The 19,905-nt window shown below is 50.8% G+C and overlaps 1 protein-coding gene across 8 annotated transcripts in view; it reads left to right on the forward strand.

The window, feature by feature from the left end:
• MEF2D (myocyte enhancer factor 2D) overlaps positions 1 to 19,905 on the forward strand; it is a 130,163-nt gene that overhangs the window by 97,086 nt on the left and 13,172 nt on the right. For 3 of the 8 annotated variants that reach the window (XM_029581642.1, XM_029581645.1, XM_029581643.1), the window contains 7 exons: positions 19 to 156; positions 330 to 464; positions 5,014 to 5,224; positions 5,751 to 5,807; positions 8,350 to 8,540; positions 8,793 to 8,813; positions 19,395 to 19,521. In XM_029581642.1, coding sequence (XP_029437502.1) covers positions 19 to 156; positions 330 to 464; positions 5,014 to 5,224; positions 5,751 to 5,807; positions 8,350 to 8,540; positions 8,793 to 8,813; positions 19,395 to 19,521 — 880 coding nt within the window. The remainder of the gene's footprint in view (positions 1 to 18; positions 157 to 329; positions 465 to 5,013; positions 5,225 to 5,750; positions 5,808 to 8,349; positions 8,541 to 8,792; positions 8,814 to 19,394; positions 19,522 to 19,905) is intronic. The other 5 variants (XM_029581648.1, XM_029581646.1, XM_029581647.1 and 2 more) reach the window with 5 other exon arrangements.

Raw genomic sequence — 19,905 nt, forward strand, 5'->3', positions numbered from 1 at the left:
TCCTGGTTGTGTTTTCAGACGTTAAGAAAGAAAGGGTTTAACGGTTGCGACAGCCCCGAGCCAGACGGAGACGACTCAATTGATCAGAGTCCCCTCTTGGAGGACAAGTACCGCAAAGCCAGCGAGGACCTAGACATACTCTTTAAGCACTATGGTGTAAGTACCCGACGCTGGCCTCTCTCTACACGCGGGCCTCATGACCTGTTCTCTTTCTTTCCCTTTTTTTGTTTTGTTTTTTTTGTTTCGTGTCCTCCTCCCCCCTCCCCCCCCAATTACCTTTCCTGCTCCCCGAAACGATATTAAAAAAAAAAAAAAAAAAAATGCAACAGGTACTGCACAAGAAGCACAGGGAGTGTGAGAGCCCCGACGTGGATGAGGTGTTTGCGCTGACACCGCAGACGGAGGAGAAATACAAAAAGATTGACGAGGAGTTTGATAAAATGGTGCAGAGTTATAGATTCGCAGTGAGTACTGGGTTGGAGTGAGCCAGCAGCCTGCAATCGACCGTAGTCCCTGGGGGGGTGGGGGGATGGGTGCGGGGGGCGGGGGGGGGGGGGCAGGCTTTCGTTTTTCATTTTGCATGGCTTGGCTTTTCAGAGCCTTGGATCTTGGTTTGGTTGTTCACTGCTCTGCCTCCCTTCCTTCGGAAATGCCGAAAAAAAACCAAAAAACCAAAAAAAACCCCAAAAAAAGAGGGCGGGATCCTTTCCTGGTCAGCTGAGCTAAGGGAGAACGGGACCACCTCATCTCTTCATGGACATTTTGGTGGGTTGCAGAAACCTAGATTTTAATTTGCCAGCGATGATTTAAAAACCACTCTGCAGTATTGTGCAAATGGGAGGGGAGGGGGGGGAGGGGTGGGAGAGGTCTAAGTAGCAGATGGTTGCCTAGGTTTGAGTGCCCTTCAGACCAGTGCAGGACGTGAAGCTGAGCCCTTCGGACGTGCAATGGCTTTTATTCCATTGGGATAGCTGGAAGGAAGGATGGGCCATGGCCTGCCCAGAGAGGGACAGAATGCCAGGCCAAGGAGCCCTGAAGAAGGGGATACTTGGTGAGCTGGTTCTCCATGCCAACCCGGAGTGCAGAAGCTACTGAACAGAAGCGACCCGTCGACATCCAGGTTACGAGAAGCAGGCCAGTCTGATTCTAGGTTCCTGATTTAATGCACAACCCTGCGCGGTTTTGGTGCTGGCGTTTTGACCATCAAGGCCGGCTCCGGAGGTGTACTGGGAACCTTAGCTGTCTCCAGTGAGCTTATGGGTTCATCACCCCGATTTTCAGTTCAGGCTTTTTTCGGGTCGATTATACAGGGGCCAAGAACTGCAGTTACAGGACCTCAGTTTACATTGCCTGGGATTGGCCAGGACTGAATTTCCTTTATTTAGACGGTGGTGGCCATTTGAAAGAAGTCACGAGTCGGAGACCTGAGGTCGAGTTATGGAAGTCGGTAGTCCTTGGCTGAGCTGACTAACATTGATTCTTGAGGTACAGAATCTTAATGCTTCAGATAGGAGCAGCCTGGGGCACTGATATGGACATTTAAATGTGAGGAGGGATTTCGGAGGCCCAGGAGGTACTTTCACAGCACCAAATAAACCCTCATGTCAGGCACGTTAGCAAGAAGAACAGACTGACGAGACCATCGTGGTTCACCAAAGCAGTAGGAAGGAGTTAAAGGAGGTGCTGGCTGTACCCTCTCAGCTCTGTCCAATGCATCCTTTGAAAAAGGAGAGGCAGCAAGAGACTGGGAGGGAGCGGGTGTAATACAGCGCCATGAAAGTGGGAACGAGGAGGATGGCTGGAAAGAGAGAGAGACATGCTGGTTTGACATCTGTGGCGGGCAAGGTAATAGAAGTTAGTGGTTACAGGATCGTGGACAGCAATGGCTTCACAAGGGGGAAAATCTTGCCAAACGGACTTTGCTGACCAGAGAGGTAGATGAGGGGGATGCAGTCAGTGCGGCTTATCTGGATTTCAGTAAAGCCTGGGTGAGAAGGAGATGGAACATCAGGACGGTGGGGGTGGGGGGAGCGGTGGCTCCTCTGGTGAAGGGAAAGTGGCCCGTGGGGTGCCACAGTGGTCAGCACTAGGCCCGGTCCTCTTTGATGTCTTTGTAAGTGACGACGTGGAAAGGCTAGTGACGGTTTGTGAGTGGCATGAAAATCTGCAAGAGCAGACATGCCCGGGGGGGGATAGATCGGGATGAATGATGACTTTAAAAACGCAGGGAAGATTGCTGAAGATTTGGCAACTATGCTTTAATTTATTAAAAGCAAGCAAAAAATGTGCTTTTGGGTGCAGACAGGTGAGGGCCAAATACAAGTTTTGGAAGGGAAGTGCTAGCAAGATTTCCTGAGGGGTAGTCCTCTCTGATGACCTCCCAGAAGCCAGCCAGGAAAGCTGATACTGTACCTGGGTGCGCGACGAGAGGTAGCGTTAGTAGAAAGAGGGAAGTAATCTTACCGATGCACTCGTCTGTATGCACCCCGCCCCCCAGCTGGAGAGCCGCGTCTGGTTGTGAAGACCACGTCTACAAAAGGACATTGACAAGGTAGAGGCGGTTCGAAGGAAGACCACCAGAAAGATGTAGGGCCTGCGCTATAAGACAGACGGAGACGATGCAGACAGTCAAATGTCTGGGAGGCTTCAGTCAAGTAGTATTTTCCACAGAATGAAAAGCTGAAGGACGAGGCGGTCGTCATATGTACTAGTTTTTTAACATTTCTTTTATTAATGCGTGCGTAATTGTTGGAACATGGGAGTTAAAAGAATGTGTAAAGAAATAAATAAGAAGCTGAAAGGGGAGCGAAGCTCAAAAAAGGAAGGCGAGAGAGTACGTTTTCACCGAAAGGCTAGTGGACAGCTGGCCCGGAAGACCAACGGACGTTATAGGAGCCGGAACAGAGGTAGAAATTCAAGCAAGTTTGGGTCGGACACAAAGGGACCTTAGGATCAGAGGGGGAGAGAAGATCACAGAGCCAGGAAGACAACGCACAGTAGGAGGTTACAGATGGGCAGGCTGGGCGGAATGGGTGGGCCTTTTCTGCTGCCATCTTCCGTGCGTCTCGAGACGTAGGAAAGGACCGGTCTTCAGCCTCCGTACAGGAGCGCTGAGCACTTAGGTAGGGGTTTCAGGGACAGAATTTAAAAGGGACTGTGAATGGGGGAAAATGGACAACTTCCACCACCAAGTGAAATTGGTAGCAGAGGCAGAGCAGCCTTTTAACCGAGTCTCCTGGGGTTTGAAGTGTGTGTGTGACTTTGTTTTTCTCAAGGTGTCCCCATTTCCTAACCGGCTTTGTGTGCCCATGACGCCATCCACTCATCTGAAGACTAACCCAACTCATCCGCTGGGGGAACTAACGCTGTTCTTCGGAAGGAAACGTGCTAATTACAGACCGTGCTGCATTATGGAATTCGTGTTTTTTCGTTTGCATTCAACGAGCAGCGGAAACAAAAAAAAAAATACGAAAACTCTTCTGAAACCCCACGTTCTTTAGGAAGCAACTTCTGAGCTTGGTCTATAGCTTGCAAACTAAAGCCGTTACCATGCTTGTGCCCTTGTTCCCTGCTTCTCAAGCATTCGGGGACTTGTGCAATCCATTAGACATCCCGAGCTGCCCGGGGAGACCTTTCTGTCTGGTGTTTTCTCTTTTGCTCCATGGCAAGTTGAATTTAACAAGTGTCCGGTTAATGCAAACTCAGGACCCTCTGGAAAGTCAGCCCTCCTAAATTAGGAGCCACGAGGCTACTACGAAATGCTTTGATCAAGAGCTCGAGAGAGCGTTCCACCACTGATGACCCCTTTTACCAAGTCTCGAGATGGTCTTCCCATGGAATGGATTTTTGTTGTCAAAATGTTCTGTTTTAGAAGGCCTTTTATTTTATTCTTTTCTTGCACAATGTAAAAGCTATAAGGGCTGACCTCCAAAACGATAACCTTTTGCTAGATTAAATGTGGTAAGGGGGGGGTAGTCCACATCTGGGCCCTTTCTGGATTATTTGGGTCTACCACATAAATTGGGGCATGGGTTTCGTGGCCAAGGACAGTAGCCGGAATGGAGGCAACGCAGCATAGAGACAGCGGCAAATGCTGGAAATGGACTTGATGTTCAGTAATGTACATTCTATGCTGGATGGTCCACTTTTGATTTTTGGACGCTACTGAGAGGGGGGGTACCAGTGGTTCTTAGGAAAGAGGGTATATCATTGGCCTCTCAGATTTTGTCTGCTTTTGACTTCTGCTGCTGGCTCTGTGCTTAGCTTACCTCCACCATCGCTGTCCGCATCCTTGGGTGCTCCTGTGCCGGCTGGTGGCCACCATGCATCTCATGCCATCTGACCTCTGACTGGGGGATCTTGGTCCAGTTCCTAGCCATCGCCAAAACTGCTTACATTGCCAGCGTGGTCCAGAATCCCTGGGGAAGAAAAAGCAGAGCACGGCATGGAGACTGCAGTTTTTAAGAGGGGGTTCCCATGGGAGGTAGGACGAGGCATGTTAGTGGGTGGGTAGGGGGCTGGAGGGGAGTCTGAAAGGTCTGCTGTGTTGACAGAAACCATATGCCCACACCTATCCATTTGATGATGGCTTTTCACAAGTGCCGACTTTAATTGTGCTGCCCTCTGTCCCCTACCCCCAAAAGACGCAAGTATCTAAACGTTCTTGTGAGAGTCTAAGCCAAAAGCTGTAATATATGGCAGATATTGTAGTGATTTACTTAACTTCAGCATAAATGGCTCAAAAGGGGACCATGGAGAGCGTAGCACTATGTTCTAGTGCTACAGTACTAAGTAGAAAGTGAATTACTGTTGTCAGCACAGCTTAAGGAGCCTGCCCAAGAAATGTTTTGTGCTTCAGCAAAGTAGCAAAAGAAAAAACACTATAAATACGGCAAGCAGTTTCGGTCCACTTGCAAGTTGCCTGCCTAGGGGGGGAAGCATTGTCTGAGGTGGTTTTTGTTTTTCTCCATTCCCACTGTCTTTTTTTTTTTTTTCTTATTTCCCTTTCTCCAGTCTGCCGTGCCGGCCCCGAACTTTGCCATGCCCGTGACGGTTCCGGTGACCAACCAGAACGCATTGCAGTTCAGCAACCCCGGGGGCTCCCTGGTGACCCAGTCGCTCATGTCGTCCTCGCTCACAGACCCCCGCCTCCTGTCGCCGCAGCAGCCAGCCATGCAGCGCAACACGGTGTCGCCGGGCTTGCCGCAGAGACCGGCCAGCGCAGGTAAGCACCAGCGCGTGGTGGCCGAGGTCTCTCTGTACCTCACCCACAACTCAAGCAAGTCACTCCAGCTGGAATGTATTTTTGAAGGGGAAGGAGTCTTCCTCCTAGCTCTCCTTTCTTTCTGGTGCTAATATGTTTTTGGAGTAAAATGGGATATACGCTTCACTTCTGAGGAGCTATCGGGAGATTAAACTTTTTTCTGAAGGCTTGTTGTACGCACCTACCCATAGCGTTAGGGTAATTAGAGGGGGTGACCCGGTACGCTTTGGAACCCCTCCCGGACAATCACGAGGTTTCAAATTGTAGCTACTGTGGGAGAATTTGTACCCGCATCCCACCACCTGCAGCACTCAGGGATGGCGGAGCCGGCCCAATCACAGACGCCACTGCCAGCTCAGGGGGTCACACAGGAGAGGGGGGCAGGGATGCTCTCTTTCCACATGCAAAGGGGTCGCCCAAGAGCTTTTCTGCCTTTTGCTTTTGCCTGTATTTTTTTTTTTTAATTTCTTTCGAATTTCCTCCGTAGGAGCAATGCTGGGGGGAGACCTGAATAACTCCAACGGGGCCTGCCCGAGTCCAGTAGGTGAGTTGGAAGCAGCCGGGGCTGGTGCTGGGCTCAGCCCAGTGTTTTATGCTGCAAGAGTTGTAAATTTGTTCCCCGTTCCTGGTTTTCTTTTTCCTTTCTATACCTAATCGAATTTGCTCTGGGACCCCTGTTCCCCCCCCCTCCCCTCCCCTCCCCCCCCCCCCAACAATAAAACCGACTGATCTTTGAGCAGGGCCGCAAGATAAAGCCCCCCCATGAGGAGGGAGGGGGTGTCAGGAGCAGGACAAATATTCTCTTTTTTTTTTGTGTGTGTTACGAATGTCGTGGCTTGTTTTGTTTCTGGTGCATGGGTGCTGCAGCTCGTGCAAAATCTATAGGGAGAAATTTAAAAAAAAAAAAATTTGTATAGGCCGCACTATCCCTTGTTTTTTCGGTGGCTTGCATTATCTTAAAACAGGAACAGATCCCTTCCCAAACCCTGTTCGGGAGCCGCGTTTTCTTGCTGGGAGGGGGACCGTAGCCGGCTTAAGGGGGCGGGTTCTCTCTCCTCTGCTGTCGCGCCGGTGCAGCGCGAGGCCGGGGGCGTGGCGGGAAGCGCTGACTTGGAGCTGTAAGCGGCGGCAGGCGCGCGCCTTCCTGCGGCCCCGCCCCCGTCAGCTGTTGAGCCGCGGCTGTCCCAGATTCTAGCCGGGCAGGTTCCTCTGAATGTCAGCATTGAGGTCACCGCAGCATTCCTCGCATTCCCTCAGCCTCTCTGGAGGGGGGAGGGCGGAGAAGGAGCTGCTGCTACTGCAACAGCGGCAGCCGCCCAGGCCCTGGGGGAGAAAAAAAAAACATGGCAGCTCTCCCTCCTGCCCCTGCACTCCCCCCCCCCCCCCCCTCCCCACGAGTGCTGACCTCTGGTAGCCTGCGCTCTGAAGGGACCCAGCACGAGAGGACACCCCCCCCCCCCCCCTCAGGGTACAGACACTGAGAAAGCTGCAGGGCAAAAGCCATCAAGAGCCTGTGGGATTTTTATTTTTTTTTGACACTGCCTGGTAAACAGCGGACGGACCTTGAGGCGCCGGGTCATAGCTTCTCGATTTATATGACTTGACGTGTTTCCTTGTAAGTCGCGTTGAAGATTGTTGGAGGACGTTATTTCATCTGCATCTCATGAAGGAAGAGGGATCTAGTGCCTAGGGCACTGGACTGTGGTTCAGAAGTGCTGGGATGCGAGTTCAAGTCCTCCCTTGCACCTCTGACTGTGTGATCTTGGGGGGGGGGGGGGGGGGGAGGTGGGACCAGCTAATCACAAGGCACTTCACTTTGTAACAAAGCAGAGAGTGTGCGGAGAGTGTGCACGTCTGTGTCTGGCGTTATGGGGCTGCTTTTTTTTTTTTCGGTGCCAGCCAGATTAGAAATGTGATATTTCTCGCCTCTGCACTTGCCCGGCTGCCTGCCTCGTCCCGGATACCGCAGTCGAAACCTGAAGCCGGGGACGGAGGCGGGTATTAGGACTGTGCTGATCTGGCAGGTACTCGCGGCAGGAGCAAGGGCTCCGGTCACGATGTGAAAACCGTGCAAACAAACGCGGGGGGGGGGGGGGGGGGAGGGAGAGATGGCGCACTGCCGAACCCCGTCGGCCCATCGCTTCCCCAGCCCCAGCAGGCAACGTCTGTGATGGAGGGAAAAGGCGACCGAGGTAGATGGAAGAGGGCCTTTCTCAGAAAGACCCGGTGCAGAAAGGGTTTCCCCAGTATAACGTGCCTTCCCCGACCGTCTCACTTGCAAAACAGGTGCTGTTTCAAGGGCCCGTTTGATTTGGCATTTTGAAGTTGCCCCAGGCGGTGAGGAGCGGGGACGGAAGAGCAGCACAGCACCCGCCTCATGCACGGTGCCGCTGAGGAAGGATCAGGCCCTGCCCCGACCCACGAGAACCGGGGGAGGGGAAAGCACAAATCGGTCCGGCATCGGCACCTCCTGCTGACAAGAAAGGGGGCGGCTGCGCAGGTGACCCAAAATTGAATTCCCTGGCAGCCGAGGCGAAAGTCTGCTCCCTCCTGTCGCCACCTGCGGGAGGGTTTGTGGAAGGCAGGCTAGGTGGGGTCAACAAGAGGAGAAGGAAGCTGGAGGGACCGCCAACCGTGGCCTCAGCCCACTGTGAATTCAGTGCTAACCCGAGATTGGTTTTTCTATTTTATTGTTTTTCTCTAAATTGGAAAGGAAGCAGCCACCCTGCCATTCCCCCGCCTCTCAGCAGCTAGGCCTGAACTTCACACCGAGAAGTTAGTTTGCCTCATGTAGTGGAGAAAACGTGGTGATGGGGGGGAGTGTCCCCGGCTGGTGACCTCCTAAGTAACGCCCGAGAGAGAGCGAGAGGACGAGGCTTGACCTTCCTCAGCTAGGTGGACTGTGCAATGTCCAAGACTAGCAAAAATATAGTTTGACGCTGAATGTCGACAGATGGTTACGGCCAGGGGTTTGGTTGATTTGTTAAGGTGCCAGGTGTCACTAAGACCCCTCTCTCCATTGTGGCTTCCTTTGTTCTGTCTTCATTTATTTATTTATTTAAATTATCTTTTTTTCTGTCCTGCAGGAAACGGCTATCTTAGCGCCAGAGCCTCGCCAGGCCTCCTTCCGGTTTCCAACAGCAACGGTTTAAACAAAATCATCCCGGCAAAGTCGCCGCCGCCCCAGTCCCACGGCGCCCAGCTGGTCGCCAACAGCCGCAAACCAGACCTCCGTGTCATCACCTCGCAGGGCGGGAAAGGGTTAATGCACCATTTGGTGAGTAGTCGCTTCCCGGGCAGCATCGGAGCTCACCCGGTGAGACGTGGGAGGCGGTGGGGGGGGCTCAGGACATCGGCAGAAGGAGAGGGTCGTGCCTCCTGGTTGCCAGGCCAGCTCTGGCATTGCCACCTGACAGCCCTGGGTGAGGGGGGGGGGGGGGGGGGGGGGGGGGTGATGGTATGGTAGGAGGGGACTAGGGCCTGCAGCCTGGTCTAAATGCACCAATGTTTCTGCTTTTTCTGCACTCAGACAGAGGAGCACTTGGAGCTGGTGAGCTATTGACCTTGTGTGTGTGTTTGTGTGCGTGTGCATGTGCATGCGTGTGCATTGCATGTTTGTTCCCCAGTACCTAAAGGAAACTAGAGGTGTGATGTTTAAGCATCGGGGGGAGAGAGTGTCCCAAAAGTCTCGAAGATGTTTTCGGCTGATCTTTGGCGCTTATCCCACCCCCTTCTGTCTGCATCTGGCAGAGAAACATTTTTATTATCTGGGAGATGCTCAGAATCCCATGCATCAAAGAGCCACAGGAGGGAAATAAAACCTCTGCTTCATTTAACCAAGGTTGGCATTCCTTGTGTTAAAACAGAATGCTTTCAACATCAGCTTGCCTGTTTTGATTACATTTTGCCTTCTCTAGTGCTTTTTTTAAATAGTTTTTTACTTTGATACAGATTTTTTTTTGCTTTTAGTAACTGTCTTTGTCCATTGGTCACTTTTTTGGTGGCTGTTTGCGTACTTTGGATATATTAGGGTGCTGATGCGCGCTCAGGTTTCTGATGATGAATAGGAAGGAAGCACCTTAATTAAACTTGGCCTCACTAAGGCTGTTTCCAGAATACATTTGAAATGTAGAAAGAAAAGGAGTCATGTGAATGTCTTATCTGGTTGTGTTGTGTCTTTTTTTTTTTTTTTTTGGGTGAAGCAGAGGAGTAGGGAGTGCTGATGTTTTAAAACAGGAGAGATTCATCGACCCCAGTCTCCAGTCCCTGGATCACCTGGTTTTTAATCCATCTGAGGCCAGAAGTGGAATCATTTTGAGTTTAACATAATCCCTGTGAGGCATTTTCTCTGCATCAGGGGAAAGAAAAAAAATCACCTTATAATTTAGCACAACGCTGTTGCTCTGGCACTCTGTGCTCAGGGGGGAGGCCCAGGAGTTGACGAGCAGAGGTAACACAGGTCAGGACTGGCCCTAAACCCAGTTTCCCTGTACGTGCCCAGATCAGTCCAGACTCCTGGGTTTTGCCTTCTTTCCAGCAGATGGAGACAGAGAAAGTTTCGCAGACACCGCCTCTCAACCCGGTGGGCCACCTGCAGCTCCTCAGTATTTCTCTGTCTCCAGCAGATGGAGGAGGTGCAAAACCTGCAGTTCTGTACCTGAAAAAATAAAATAATAAGGGGGGTGGAGTTTCAAGATGGCCGCCTGCTAGCTATGCGCTTCAGAGCTCCCGCAGTTAGCTTCATTGAAAACTTTTCTTGAGGTTTGATTGTGCCCCCAAAACGGAAAGGTAAAGTTGAGGGTTTTTCCCTCAACTCCCTCACTACCATGGGACAACGGTCGATCATAGAGAGTGCGCAACTTTACCTGAAAGAGGAGAAGCTGATCCCCCGCTGACGAGACCGGAGAGGAAGCCACCGCTGCGTCGGGGGAACTTTCACTCAGCCCTCCAATACTAAGGAGTCCCCAGGCTTATTTCGTCCCTCATACTGCCGGATGCTGCATTGGGAGCCCCCGGGATTACAGACCTCGGAGGCGACCATGGAGGGAGCAGTGGCGTTAGTGGAAACGGAAGTTGGAACATCAAAGTTTGGAGGCAACCTACCTCGAGGTGCGGCTGGAGGATCGGAGATAGGACAGCGCGATGGCGGTAAGACTGTTCCTATTGTAAATATAAACGAAGAACCAACGCCTTTAGAGCGAGAGAGCCGACCAGAGATTGTGATGCCGCCTGGGGTTACTTTGGAAGCAATTTGGGAATATGTGGCCCTTCAGACATGTATGGTGCAAATTACCCAATAGTAGAATGAATGAGCATGGAAATAAGATTCAAATAATTGAGTCAGCTTAAAGACATTCAAAAAATACAGTCCTGTGACTCAAGACTGCACCATTCTTAATAGATAGACTGCGCTGCTGGAAAATCGTTTTAGGAAATTTAACTTAAGACTGTTGAATTTGGTGCATTTTTTGCCTTATTCTCGCTCGAGGGATAATAGAAACGATCAACTTGATACAGGGAATTTTAACAGAATTTCTGGAGTCCTCAAATACTGAAATTGTGGAGAGAGCCACATTGTTAATTTCCTTTATCTATGAACATGATGTTGGGGGTTAATTATGAGGAAATATTTCCAGAATATGGGGGCCCATGTTAGGGGCCAATTTGTTCAGATCTTTCCCCAATCTGGCAAAGGCCAGACAGGAGCGCAGGAAAGCAGAGCATTGGGAGCTAACTACCAGCTAAGATACCCGTGCAGATGTATCATTCAGTTTAATAACAATGCGGATATTTTCCTGACCCCAGAACAGCTAAAGTTGTGGCTTAATTCCCAAGAAAAGGGTGGTGAATGTTTCATCACCCCTAGTAAGTCCTATAACTTAGTACTAATGTAAGAGGTAAAGTGTAGCAGGTTATTGGTATTTTCCTGTATTTTTTTTTTCTTTTTTAAGAAGGGGCTTCCTTTGTTTCTCACTCCGCCCCCATAGATACTAGTGGGCTAAATTTAAAATTGTTATTTTTTCTTATTTGTGATGATTGGTGTAACGATGTCGGAATATATATATATTTCGAAAATTACTGAAAATTTGTGTGCAAAGATCATAAATGCTTTGTAATTATTTGAAAATGTAATAAAAAGAAAATTGAAAAGAAAAAAATAATAATAATAAGAAGAGGATTTTTAGCTTCAAAAAGCGAAGGTGTTCATCCTCTCAGGAGGTTGGCAGGTCCTGGTGGGACCATCCCTCCTGGTTGCAGGGGTTGGTGGCACTAATTTGCTCGCTGAATCACGCCAGAGGTGATAGTTGGTGGTCCGGTTCCCTCGCCTACGGGAGGATTGAAGGAAGCCTCTGCTACCCTTCATGCAGGAAAGTGTTTTGTTAATTCTTATAAAGTTTAAAAACAAAAAAAAAAAAGAAAGAAGCCTGAAAGAGAATTGTTATACGACAGGGGCCTTGTTTTCTTTTGGCTCTCCTTGTCGGCGGTGGCAGAGTGAGATAGGCCATTCAGGGGGCTCCGGTCTTTGCAGCTCTCCCCCTCCCTTCTCCTCTCCGGCCATGTGCCGAGCAGTCGGGGTTGGGCCGAGCCATGTCACGAGGGAATCGCTGTGCTGCATGTGGTGAGCACAGCTTGCGTTTGTCAGGCCGCCGGCGCTCCCGATGCTTCTCAGGAGGGGCTGTAGCGGCATCGTTGAGGCACCGTGGGCCTGGCAGGTCGCAGGCTGTGTTGGAAGAGGCTGCCGATCCGTTTCCACTGAGCGTGGGAATGGCGGCCATCTTGAAATTCCTTCGCGGCTTCTTCTTCAGAGAGGTCGGCAGGGGGAGGGGAGCTCCCACCACTGCTGCCCCCCCTGTGAATTCCAGCCCTGATGAAGCCAGGGAGGGCCAGGAGGGGCAGTCTGAGCAGGAGTCAGATCTTCTGGTGGGGGATTCTCCAGGTCCTGCTCCCTGTTCCCTGGCGTTTATTTTCCTCATGCATGAAGCCTTTCTGGCCCGGAGCACCGCAGGGCACCCCCCCCGTAGAAAGTTTCAGCTGCTCCGCCCAAAAAGAGGTTTGTTTAGGTTTTCGGGGGCCACACAGAATCGGAGAGTCCTCAGTCCAACGGTGTCGGGGGGCTGCCGATGACTGTTCCTCCGAGGAGTCTGATTGTGGGTTTCCGTCTGGGGATGGTCGTCCCAACTCTAGTCCACCCAGGAAGAGGCAGGATCCTACTGAGGAATCGGCGAAGGTCCCCCAATGGATGGGGACGATCCCAGAGGAGTTCGCCTGTTTCAAAAGGAGGAACTGGGACCTAATGATTCCGCATATCCTGGCGGAGTTAGGGATATCAGTTCCACAGGAGGAGTCGGACCAAGACTCGCTAGATCCGGACACGGCTGGCTTACGGGGTCCGGCCAGCACCTTCCCTTTTCATAAGTCAGTAAAACAGTTGGTGGTCGGGGAGTGGGGTACGCCGGAGACTGGCCTTAAGTTTAGCAGAGCCATGGATACGCACTGTCCCTTGGCCGAAGACACTCTGGAGCTCTTAAGGGTCCCGAAGGTGGATGCCTCCGTCTCGGCAGTTACAAAAAGGACCACCATTCCAGTGGCTGGCGCGGCAGCTCTGAAGGATTTGCAGGACCGGAAGCTTGAGGTGCACTTTAAGAAGAAATTTGAGGTGTCTGCTCTGGGCACAGGTGCTGCAGTGTGTAGCAGTTTTATGCTTCAGGCTAGCTTGAGGTTGGGTGCAGCAGTTATAAGATAACAAGGATTTGTCACCCCAGGATTCGAAACAGGCAGAATGCTTAGAGGCGGTGGTCACCTACGGGGCCGATGCCTTGTATGACCTCATTCGCACTTCTTCCAGGACGATGATGTCTGCGGTCTCGGTTAGGAGGCTCCTTTGGTTGTGGAATTGGTCAGCAGATGTTTCGTCAAAGGCGCAACTGGGAGCTTTGCCTTTTAAGGGCAAGCTTCTTTTTGGAGAAGGCTTGGAGCAGCTGATAAAACATCTGGGAGACAAAGTGCACAAGCTACCAGAGGACAAGCCCAAAGGGTCAAAAAGATTTCTTCCCGGGCTCTCCTGATTTCGAAGACAGAGGTGTTTCCACCAGAGCAGAGCTCCGGGTGCTGGCGAGAGGCAGACCTCGGAGGTCACAGTCCTGGAACCTGTCATTTTGTGGGCGTCGGCCTAACAGAGAGGGCTCCGGCAAGGGGCGTGGCAGAGCCAAACCTGCACAATAAAGTGAGGCCGGCCCACTTCTCAGCCCCAGACATTGGGGGTCATTTGACTCAATTTTACGAGGAGTGGGTCAAAATCACGTCGCACTAGTGGGTTCTAAGCTTCATAGGACAAGGTTGCGCTTTAGAATTTGTTCGGCCGCTAAGGAAGCCTGTTCATGGTATCTCCTTGTGCCTCGCCGGAAAAGAAACTGATCGTGCAGCAGACCATCCAGCAACTGCACATGCTCCCGACCCAAGGAGGAACAAGGGATGGGACGTTATTCCATTTATTTTGTGGTTCCAAAGAAGGAAGGACCTTTTCGTCCAATTCTGGATTTAAAGAAGGTGAATGTAGCTCTCAAGGTAATCTGCTCCAGATGGCGACACTGCAGTCTGTCCTTGCAGCGGTACGAAGCGGGGAGTTCCTTGGATCTGACAAAAGCGTACCTGGACCATCAGAGATGTCTCCAGTTTGATTGTCAGGAGGCATTTTCAGTTTTGCGCTCTCCCTTTCAGGCTAGCAACAGCGCTGAGGATCCTTCACCAAGGTGATGGATGTGGTGGCAGCAGCCCTCAGAAAGGAGGGGCCTGCTGGTTCATCCAGGCAAAGTCAGAGGATTTTTGCAGGCAGGCAGTGGCTTGAGAGCCTCGGGCTGGATAGTGAATCTGTCCAAGAGCCATCGCAGGTTCTGGAGTTCTTGGGCGCGCGTTTCGATACCCGAATGGAAAAAGTATTTCTCACGGAGGAGCGGATTGTCAAGCTGCAGATTCAAGTTCAGAACCCATTGGAGGCCCTCTGTTCCATGGCTCTACCCATGGGCATTTGCTCATATGAGACATCTACAGATAGCCTTGCTATCCCGGTGGGATATGATTTCAGAGCAGTTTCATCTTCCACTACCGCTTACAGAGTCAGCCAGGTCTAGTCTTTCGTGGTCGCTTGGTCGGGACTATTTGTGCCACAGCCTGGATCTGGAGGTTCCACAGTGCATGGTCGTGACTACCGACGCCAGTCTTTCTGGTTGGGGAGCCATGTTGGTCCCAGTCGATGCAAGGCCAATGGTTGGCGGAGGAAGCATCCTGGTCCATCAACTGCTTAGAGACCAGAGTGGTGCAGTTGGCTCTGCAGGAGTTTCTACGTCTTTTGTACAAATGTCCAGTAAGAATCCTGTCCGTCAATGCAACGACAGTGGCCTATATCAATCGCCAGGGTGGTACCAAGAGATGAGCGATTGCTCAGGAAGCGGAGATGCGGATGTGCTGGGCAGAGCAGCATCTGGCCTTCATAACGACTTCTCACATAGCAGGGTCCGACAATGTGCAAGTGGATTTTCTCAGCCGGCAACAATTGGATCCCGGAGAATGGGAGCTATTGGAGGAAGCAGTGGACCTCATTTCTTGCAGATGGATCCGATGGCGACTCAGTGGAATGCCAAGGCACCGCGGTTCTTCAGTCATAGAAGAGAGCACGGAGCGGAAGGGGTCAACGCCCCGGTTCTTCCTTGGCCACACGACATTCTGGTTTACGTTTCCACCATGGCCTCTGGTGGGCAAGGTTGTGAGAAGAATAGAGATCCATCCAGCAAAGGTGATTCTTGTGGCTCCGGAGTGACCACGAAGACCTTGGTTAATCTAGCAGTGGACGGCCCGTTAAGACTGGGCCATCTACCAAATCTGCTGCGTCAGGGCCCCATATTTTTTGATCAAGCGGATTGCTTTTGTCTAGCGTCTTGGCTTTTGGAAAGGAAGCAATTAAGGAAGAAAGGATATCCTGAGAATGTTATTTCTATTCTGTTGCAGGCTCGAAAGACTTCTACTTCCTTGGCGTATGTCCGGGTTTGGAGGATTTTTGAGTCTTGGTGTACGGAGCAGGGGATTGATACTCTGCAAGCGTTGGTGGTGCAGATTCTGGCTTTTTTGTAGAGAGGCCTAGTGAAAGGCTTGTCCTTTAGTTCCCTGAGAGTGCAGGGGTCAGCCCTGGGCTGTTTGCAAGGCAAGATTCATGGAACAACCCTAGCTGCACATCCAGATGTGGTACATTTCCTCTGAGGGGCGAAGTACTTGCGCCCCGCTCTTTGTAAGGTGTGTCCTTCTTGGAGCCTTAACTTGGTTCTCAAGGGCATGTGTGAGGCACCGTTTGAGCCTCTTAAGAGGGCCGCCATAAAAGATCTGACTCTGAAGGTGGTTTTCTTGGTGGCGATTTGTTCAGCCTGAAGGGTGTCTGAACTTCAAGCCCTGTCATGTAGGGAACCCATTTTACGGGGATTCTGGAGTCTCTCTGAGGATGGTTCCAGTGTTCCACTTAAATCAGTCAGTGGAGCTTCCGGCTTTTCCAGATGTGGAGGTTGGTGTGCCTCATGCGAAAAAATGGAGACATCTGGATGTCAAAAGGGCTTTGCAGTTTCTAGAGGTCATTAACAGTTTCAGATTATCGGATCACCTTTTTGTGCTATGGAGTGGGTGCGAAAAAGGGTCAGAAGGCATCAAAAGCCACAAGATCGCGTTGGTTGAAGGAGGCTATTGGTTCCGCATACATCTGTCGTGGTCATCCTATCCTGGAGGGGTTTGGCGGCCAGGACAGAATGTCAGCTAGTTTCGCTGCAAGAGATTTGCAGGGTGGCTACTTGGAAGTCTACATACCTTTGCCAAACACTACCGATTGAATGTCCAGGCCTCAGACGTCGGCACTTTCAGTGAAAGTGTACTTCAATCGGGTCTGTCGCAGTCCTACCCCAGTTAGGGAAGCTTTGGTACATCCCAGGAGTCTGGGCTGATCTGGGTATGTACAGGGAAAGGAAAATTGGTTCTTACCTGCTAATTTTCATTCTTGTAGTACCACAGAGCAGTCCAGTGGGGGAGAGAAGATTTGGAGAGTCCGCTCAATCTGTTTACTATAATAATCCTGAAGAAAGGCACAGGATTCTCATTAGTCCTTAAAGTTGCAAAATTATAAGTTTTCCTCTTCCCTTTGCTCATTTGGAGGATATTATAGCGTTGGTTTATTAGACGTGTTTTGACTATTTTCTGCTTGGGTAATACTGAAGAGCTGCAGGTGGCACACCGGGTTAAGAGGCGGTGCCTGTGAAACTTTCTCTGTCTCCACCTGCTGGAAGGGAGGCCAAACCCCAGGAGTCTGGACTGATCTGTGGTACTACAGGAACGAAAATTAGGAGGTAGGAACCAATTTTCCTTTGTAACATGCCTGAAGTGAGAAGAGGATAGGGCTGCATCAAGATGGTCAACGCTCACCCATCTTCCAGGTCACTGGGAGCCTGCCCGGTGGGTTGGGAGGGGGAGGAGAGGATGCAAGGTGAAGCTTCTACCATCTTTTGTTCTGCTAGGGGTGGAGGGGGTTGGTTTTAATCTTCTCCCTCCTGCTTTCTATCTTATCTCCTGCAGGACAGCCTGCTCTTCCCTCTGAAGCCGCATCCACTGGTGGGGTTTTTGGGGGTGGGTTTTTTTTTTTTTTTAATCAGCCCGGCAGGCGTAACTGGGAAGTGGCAGGAGTCTTCCCCCCCCCCAGGGACTGTTTGCTTATGTGAGGTGGCCCCCCTGGTCTTGCTGTAAAGGCCCCCATCTCAGATAGAGATGTCACTCAGACGTTGCCTCGCGCCGCTGGCGTTCTAGGCGTTTTGGCAGTATGGGTTCTGCGTAGGCACCCACCTCCCAAGCCTTGTAAAGGCCCCTCCCCCCCCTTTTTCACAAGAGGCGGACAGGGCGCATCCCAGCACTGCACTTTAATTGGAGAATTCAGTGCAAAGTGTGCGTTTTCTCCCCCGCCAGAGAAGACCATGTGGTGTGTGTGAATGCGAGAAGCAGAGCATCTAGAACAGCAGCTGTTGCATCTGATTCTCGAACCCCCTCTCCCATCCCAGACGGTTCATCTGGTTTTCACTAATGTTGCTGAGACGTAATTTTTGCAGGTATTTGCTCCTAGAACCAGGTTTAAAATTGTTGTTGAGGGGCTTTTTTTTGTTATGATGGAAACCTTAGCCTTTATCGTGGCTTCTCATGAACCGGATTTGGGAGCCGCTGCTCTAGAACCTGCACAGAGTTCCCCATTGCCTGGAATACGTTCGTCGGCAGCGTGGGGGGGGGGGGGGGGCAGTAACGACCTGCATGGGATTCCTTTCTGTGCACCCCTCCATCCCCCTTGAGTGTGTAAAGCAAAATTATTATTAAAAAAAAAAAAAATCCATTGAGTAATAAATTGTGAATTGGTGATCAGTAAATCTGCTCTCACAAGCCCATGGAAAGCTGAGTGTGTTTTGAGCTGTAACTTGAAAGTGAGCTTTCACTACAGAAAGCTGCGGATGTTGCCCCCTCTGCATTACAACTCTTTGGTTCTGCTTTCCCAGATTTCTAATTAAAATCTCCCTTTTTTTAAAAACTTTTTTTACCCTCTCAGAATACGACTGGGGGAACAATAATGGTCAGGCTTGCGAGTGTCTTCTCTGTGCTTGTGACATGGGGCAGCCGGGGGGGTGGGGGTCGATCCCAGCCTGTGCTCGAACGGGGGGTCCCCTGTCATGCAGCAGTGGCTGGGGGGGTGGGGGGGGGAGCACTTAGAGAGGTAAATCTGGCAGAGGACGCGGGTGGTGGCGCGGGAGAGCCTGCGCATGAAATGTATCTGGATCCCCCCACCTCCAGGCTTCTCGTTGTCGCAGAGCGGCTGTTACCAATAAAACTTAAGCACAGAGAAAACCACACTGATTCTTTAAAAAAAAAAAAGTTTTAAAATCAAAATCTGCTCAAATCCTACACAGGATTGCAACTGGAATGTGGTTTTCTAAAGTTTTGTAACCTCTCTCCCTGTTGTGCCATCCCATTGAGCTCTGGTTTCGTTTCCCCTAGAGGAATGAACAGAGACACACAAATCATGTACCTTCTTTATCGTTTTTTTGGTGATAGCCCCAAAGTGTGTGCTGCCCGAGTGTGTATAATTTAATGCCGCCGTTTTGGTTACTGCCGCATGGTACGCTGCCTCCCCTCCCCCGGGTTGAGGTTAAAGCAGACTGGGGGAAGGTGTCCGCTCCGTGCTTGATTGGAGAAGCAGCCTTTTCTTGCGTTTTTTTTCTCTATCTCTCTCTGCCACCTACGCTCTTCTGTTTGTGCCATCTTGCCGTGCGCTTGCGCGGGTGTGTTTAAATTTGTAGACACCCACACTCTATATACGGTGGTGGATTTTAGCTACTTTGTGTATTTCTCAAGAATGAAAATTGTTTTGTGGGGGGTTTTTTTTGGGAGGGGGGTGGGCGTGGGAGTAGGTAAAATCTCTATTTTTGCTGTCCAGTCTGTTAGAACACGTTCAGTTTTTTTGTTTTTTTGTGCAAATAAAACATTCAGCGGTGTGAAAGAAAAACTGTTTCTAGCGCAGGCGTGACCTCGCAGATATATATTTGGGATGTTTCTGGGGTCCTGAGTGGGGCTTACAGTTGCCGGCTCGTTCTGTTATTTCAAGTCCTGGTTTTAACCCACTGCAGTATGGATTTACCCTGGACTTGGTTAAGCTCAGCTCTGTTGCGTGTGTGTGTTTTGGTTTTTTTTTTTTGTCTGTTTTAATGGCGTGCAAGTTTTAATGTTTTTATGCATTTTTATTGTTTTGATACTATGATTTTATGAATTTCTGGATAGTGCAGCATATAAATATTGAAAATAAATAAATGGAATTGTGCCTTTTGATTGTGGTAAAACCAGGACTGGATCAGCCTGCCCTACGCTGACCAAAATTGGTTCTGTCGCCCCCCCCCCCCCCACCCCCGTGTTTGAACTCTCATTCCGAAGCAAGGGGAGGGGGTCCAGGACAGGTTTTGTCTCCGCTCTGCTTGCTTAGTGGTAGGGGAAGGTGGTGATGATGCAACCGGAGGCTTTAAATATTTGCAGGGACATCTTGCTCCAATATTTCTTTCATTTTTTTTTTTCTTTACAGAATGCACAGAGGTTAGGGGTCTCGCAGGCGGCCCACTCTTTAACGACCCCCGTCGTTTCTGTGGCTACCCCGAGCATCTTGACGCAAGGTCTCTCCTTTTCTCCTATGCCCACAGCATATAACACAGGTGAGCGCCCTTCCAAGCAGGGACTTGGGGGGGGGGGGGGGGGGATTGCCGCGTTTATTCTGTCGGCCACGCGCGCTCTTCGGTTCTCAGCTGCAGAAACCCGGCAGCTTCGAGGAAAGGAAGGATATAACCATCGCAGATTCCTTTCAGAAAGCGCAAGCCGAACCACTGGGCCGGCTGGAGTAAAGGCAGTCCTGCTCTGTCCGTCCAGTGGCTTTCTGACCGAAGCTTAACATCGGCCGTCCTCTGAGGGAGGTAACTTTCACCAGCTCGCCTGGGCCGGGAAACGGGACTGGTTGCCTGAAAAACCGCCGGGTGCAATCCGACCTCTCGTCCCGTTGGGGGGGCTGGGGCTCTTCTGCCCTTTCTACCTTCCTGTTTTTG

Source organism: Rhinatrema bivittatum, chromosome 16, assembly GCF_901001135.1.
Source record: "Rhinatrema bivittatum chromosome 16, aRhiBiv1.1, whole genome shotgun sequence".
NCBI classification, from domain to species: Eukaryota; Metazoa; Chordata; class Amphibia; order Gymnophiona; family Rhinatrematidae; genus Rhinatrema; species Rhinatrema bivittatum.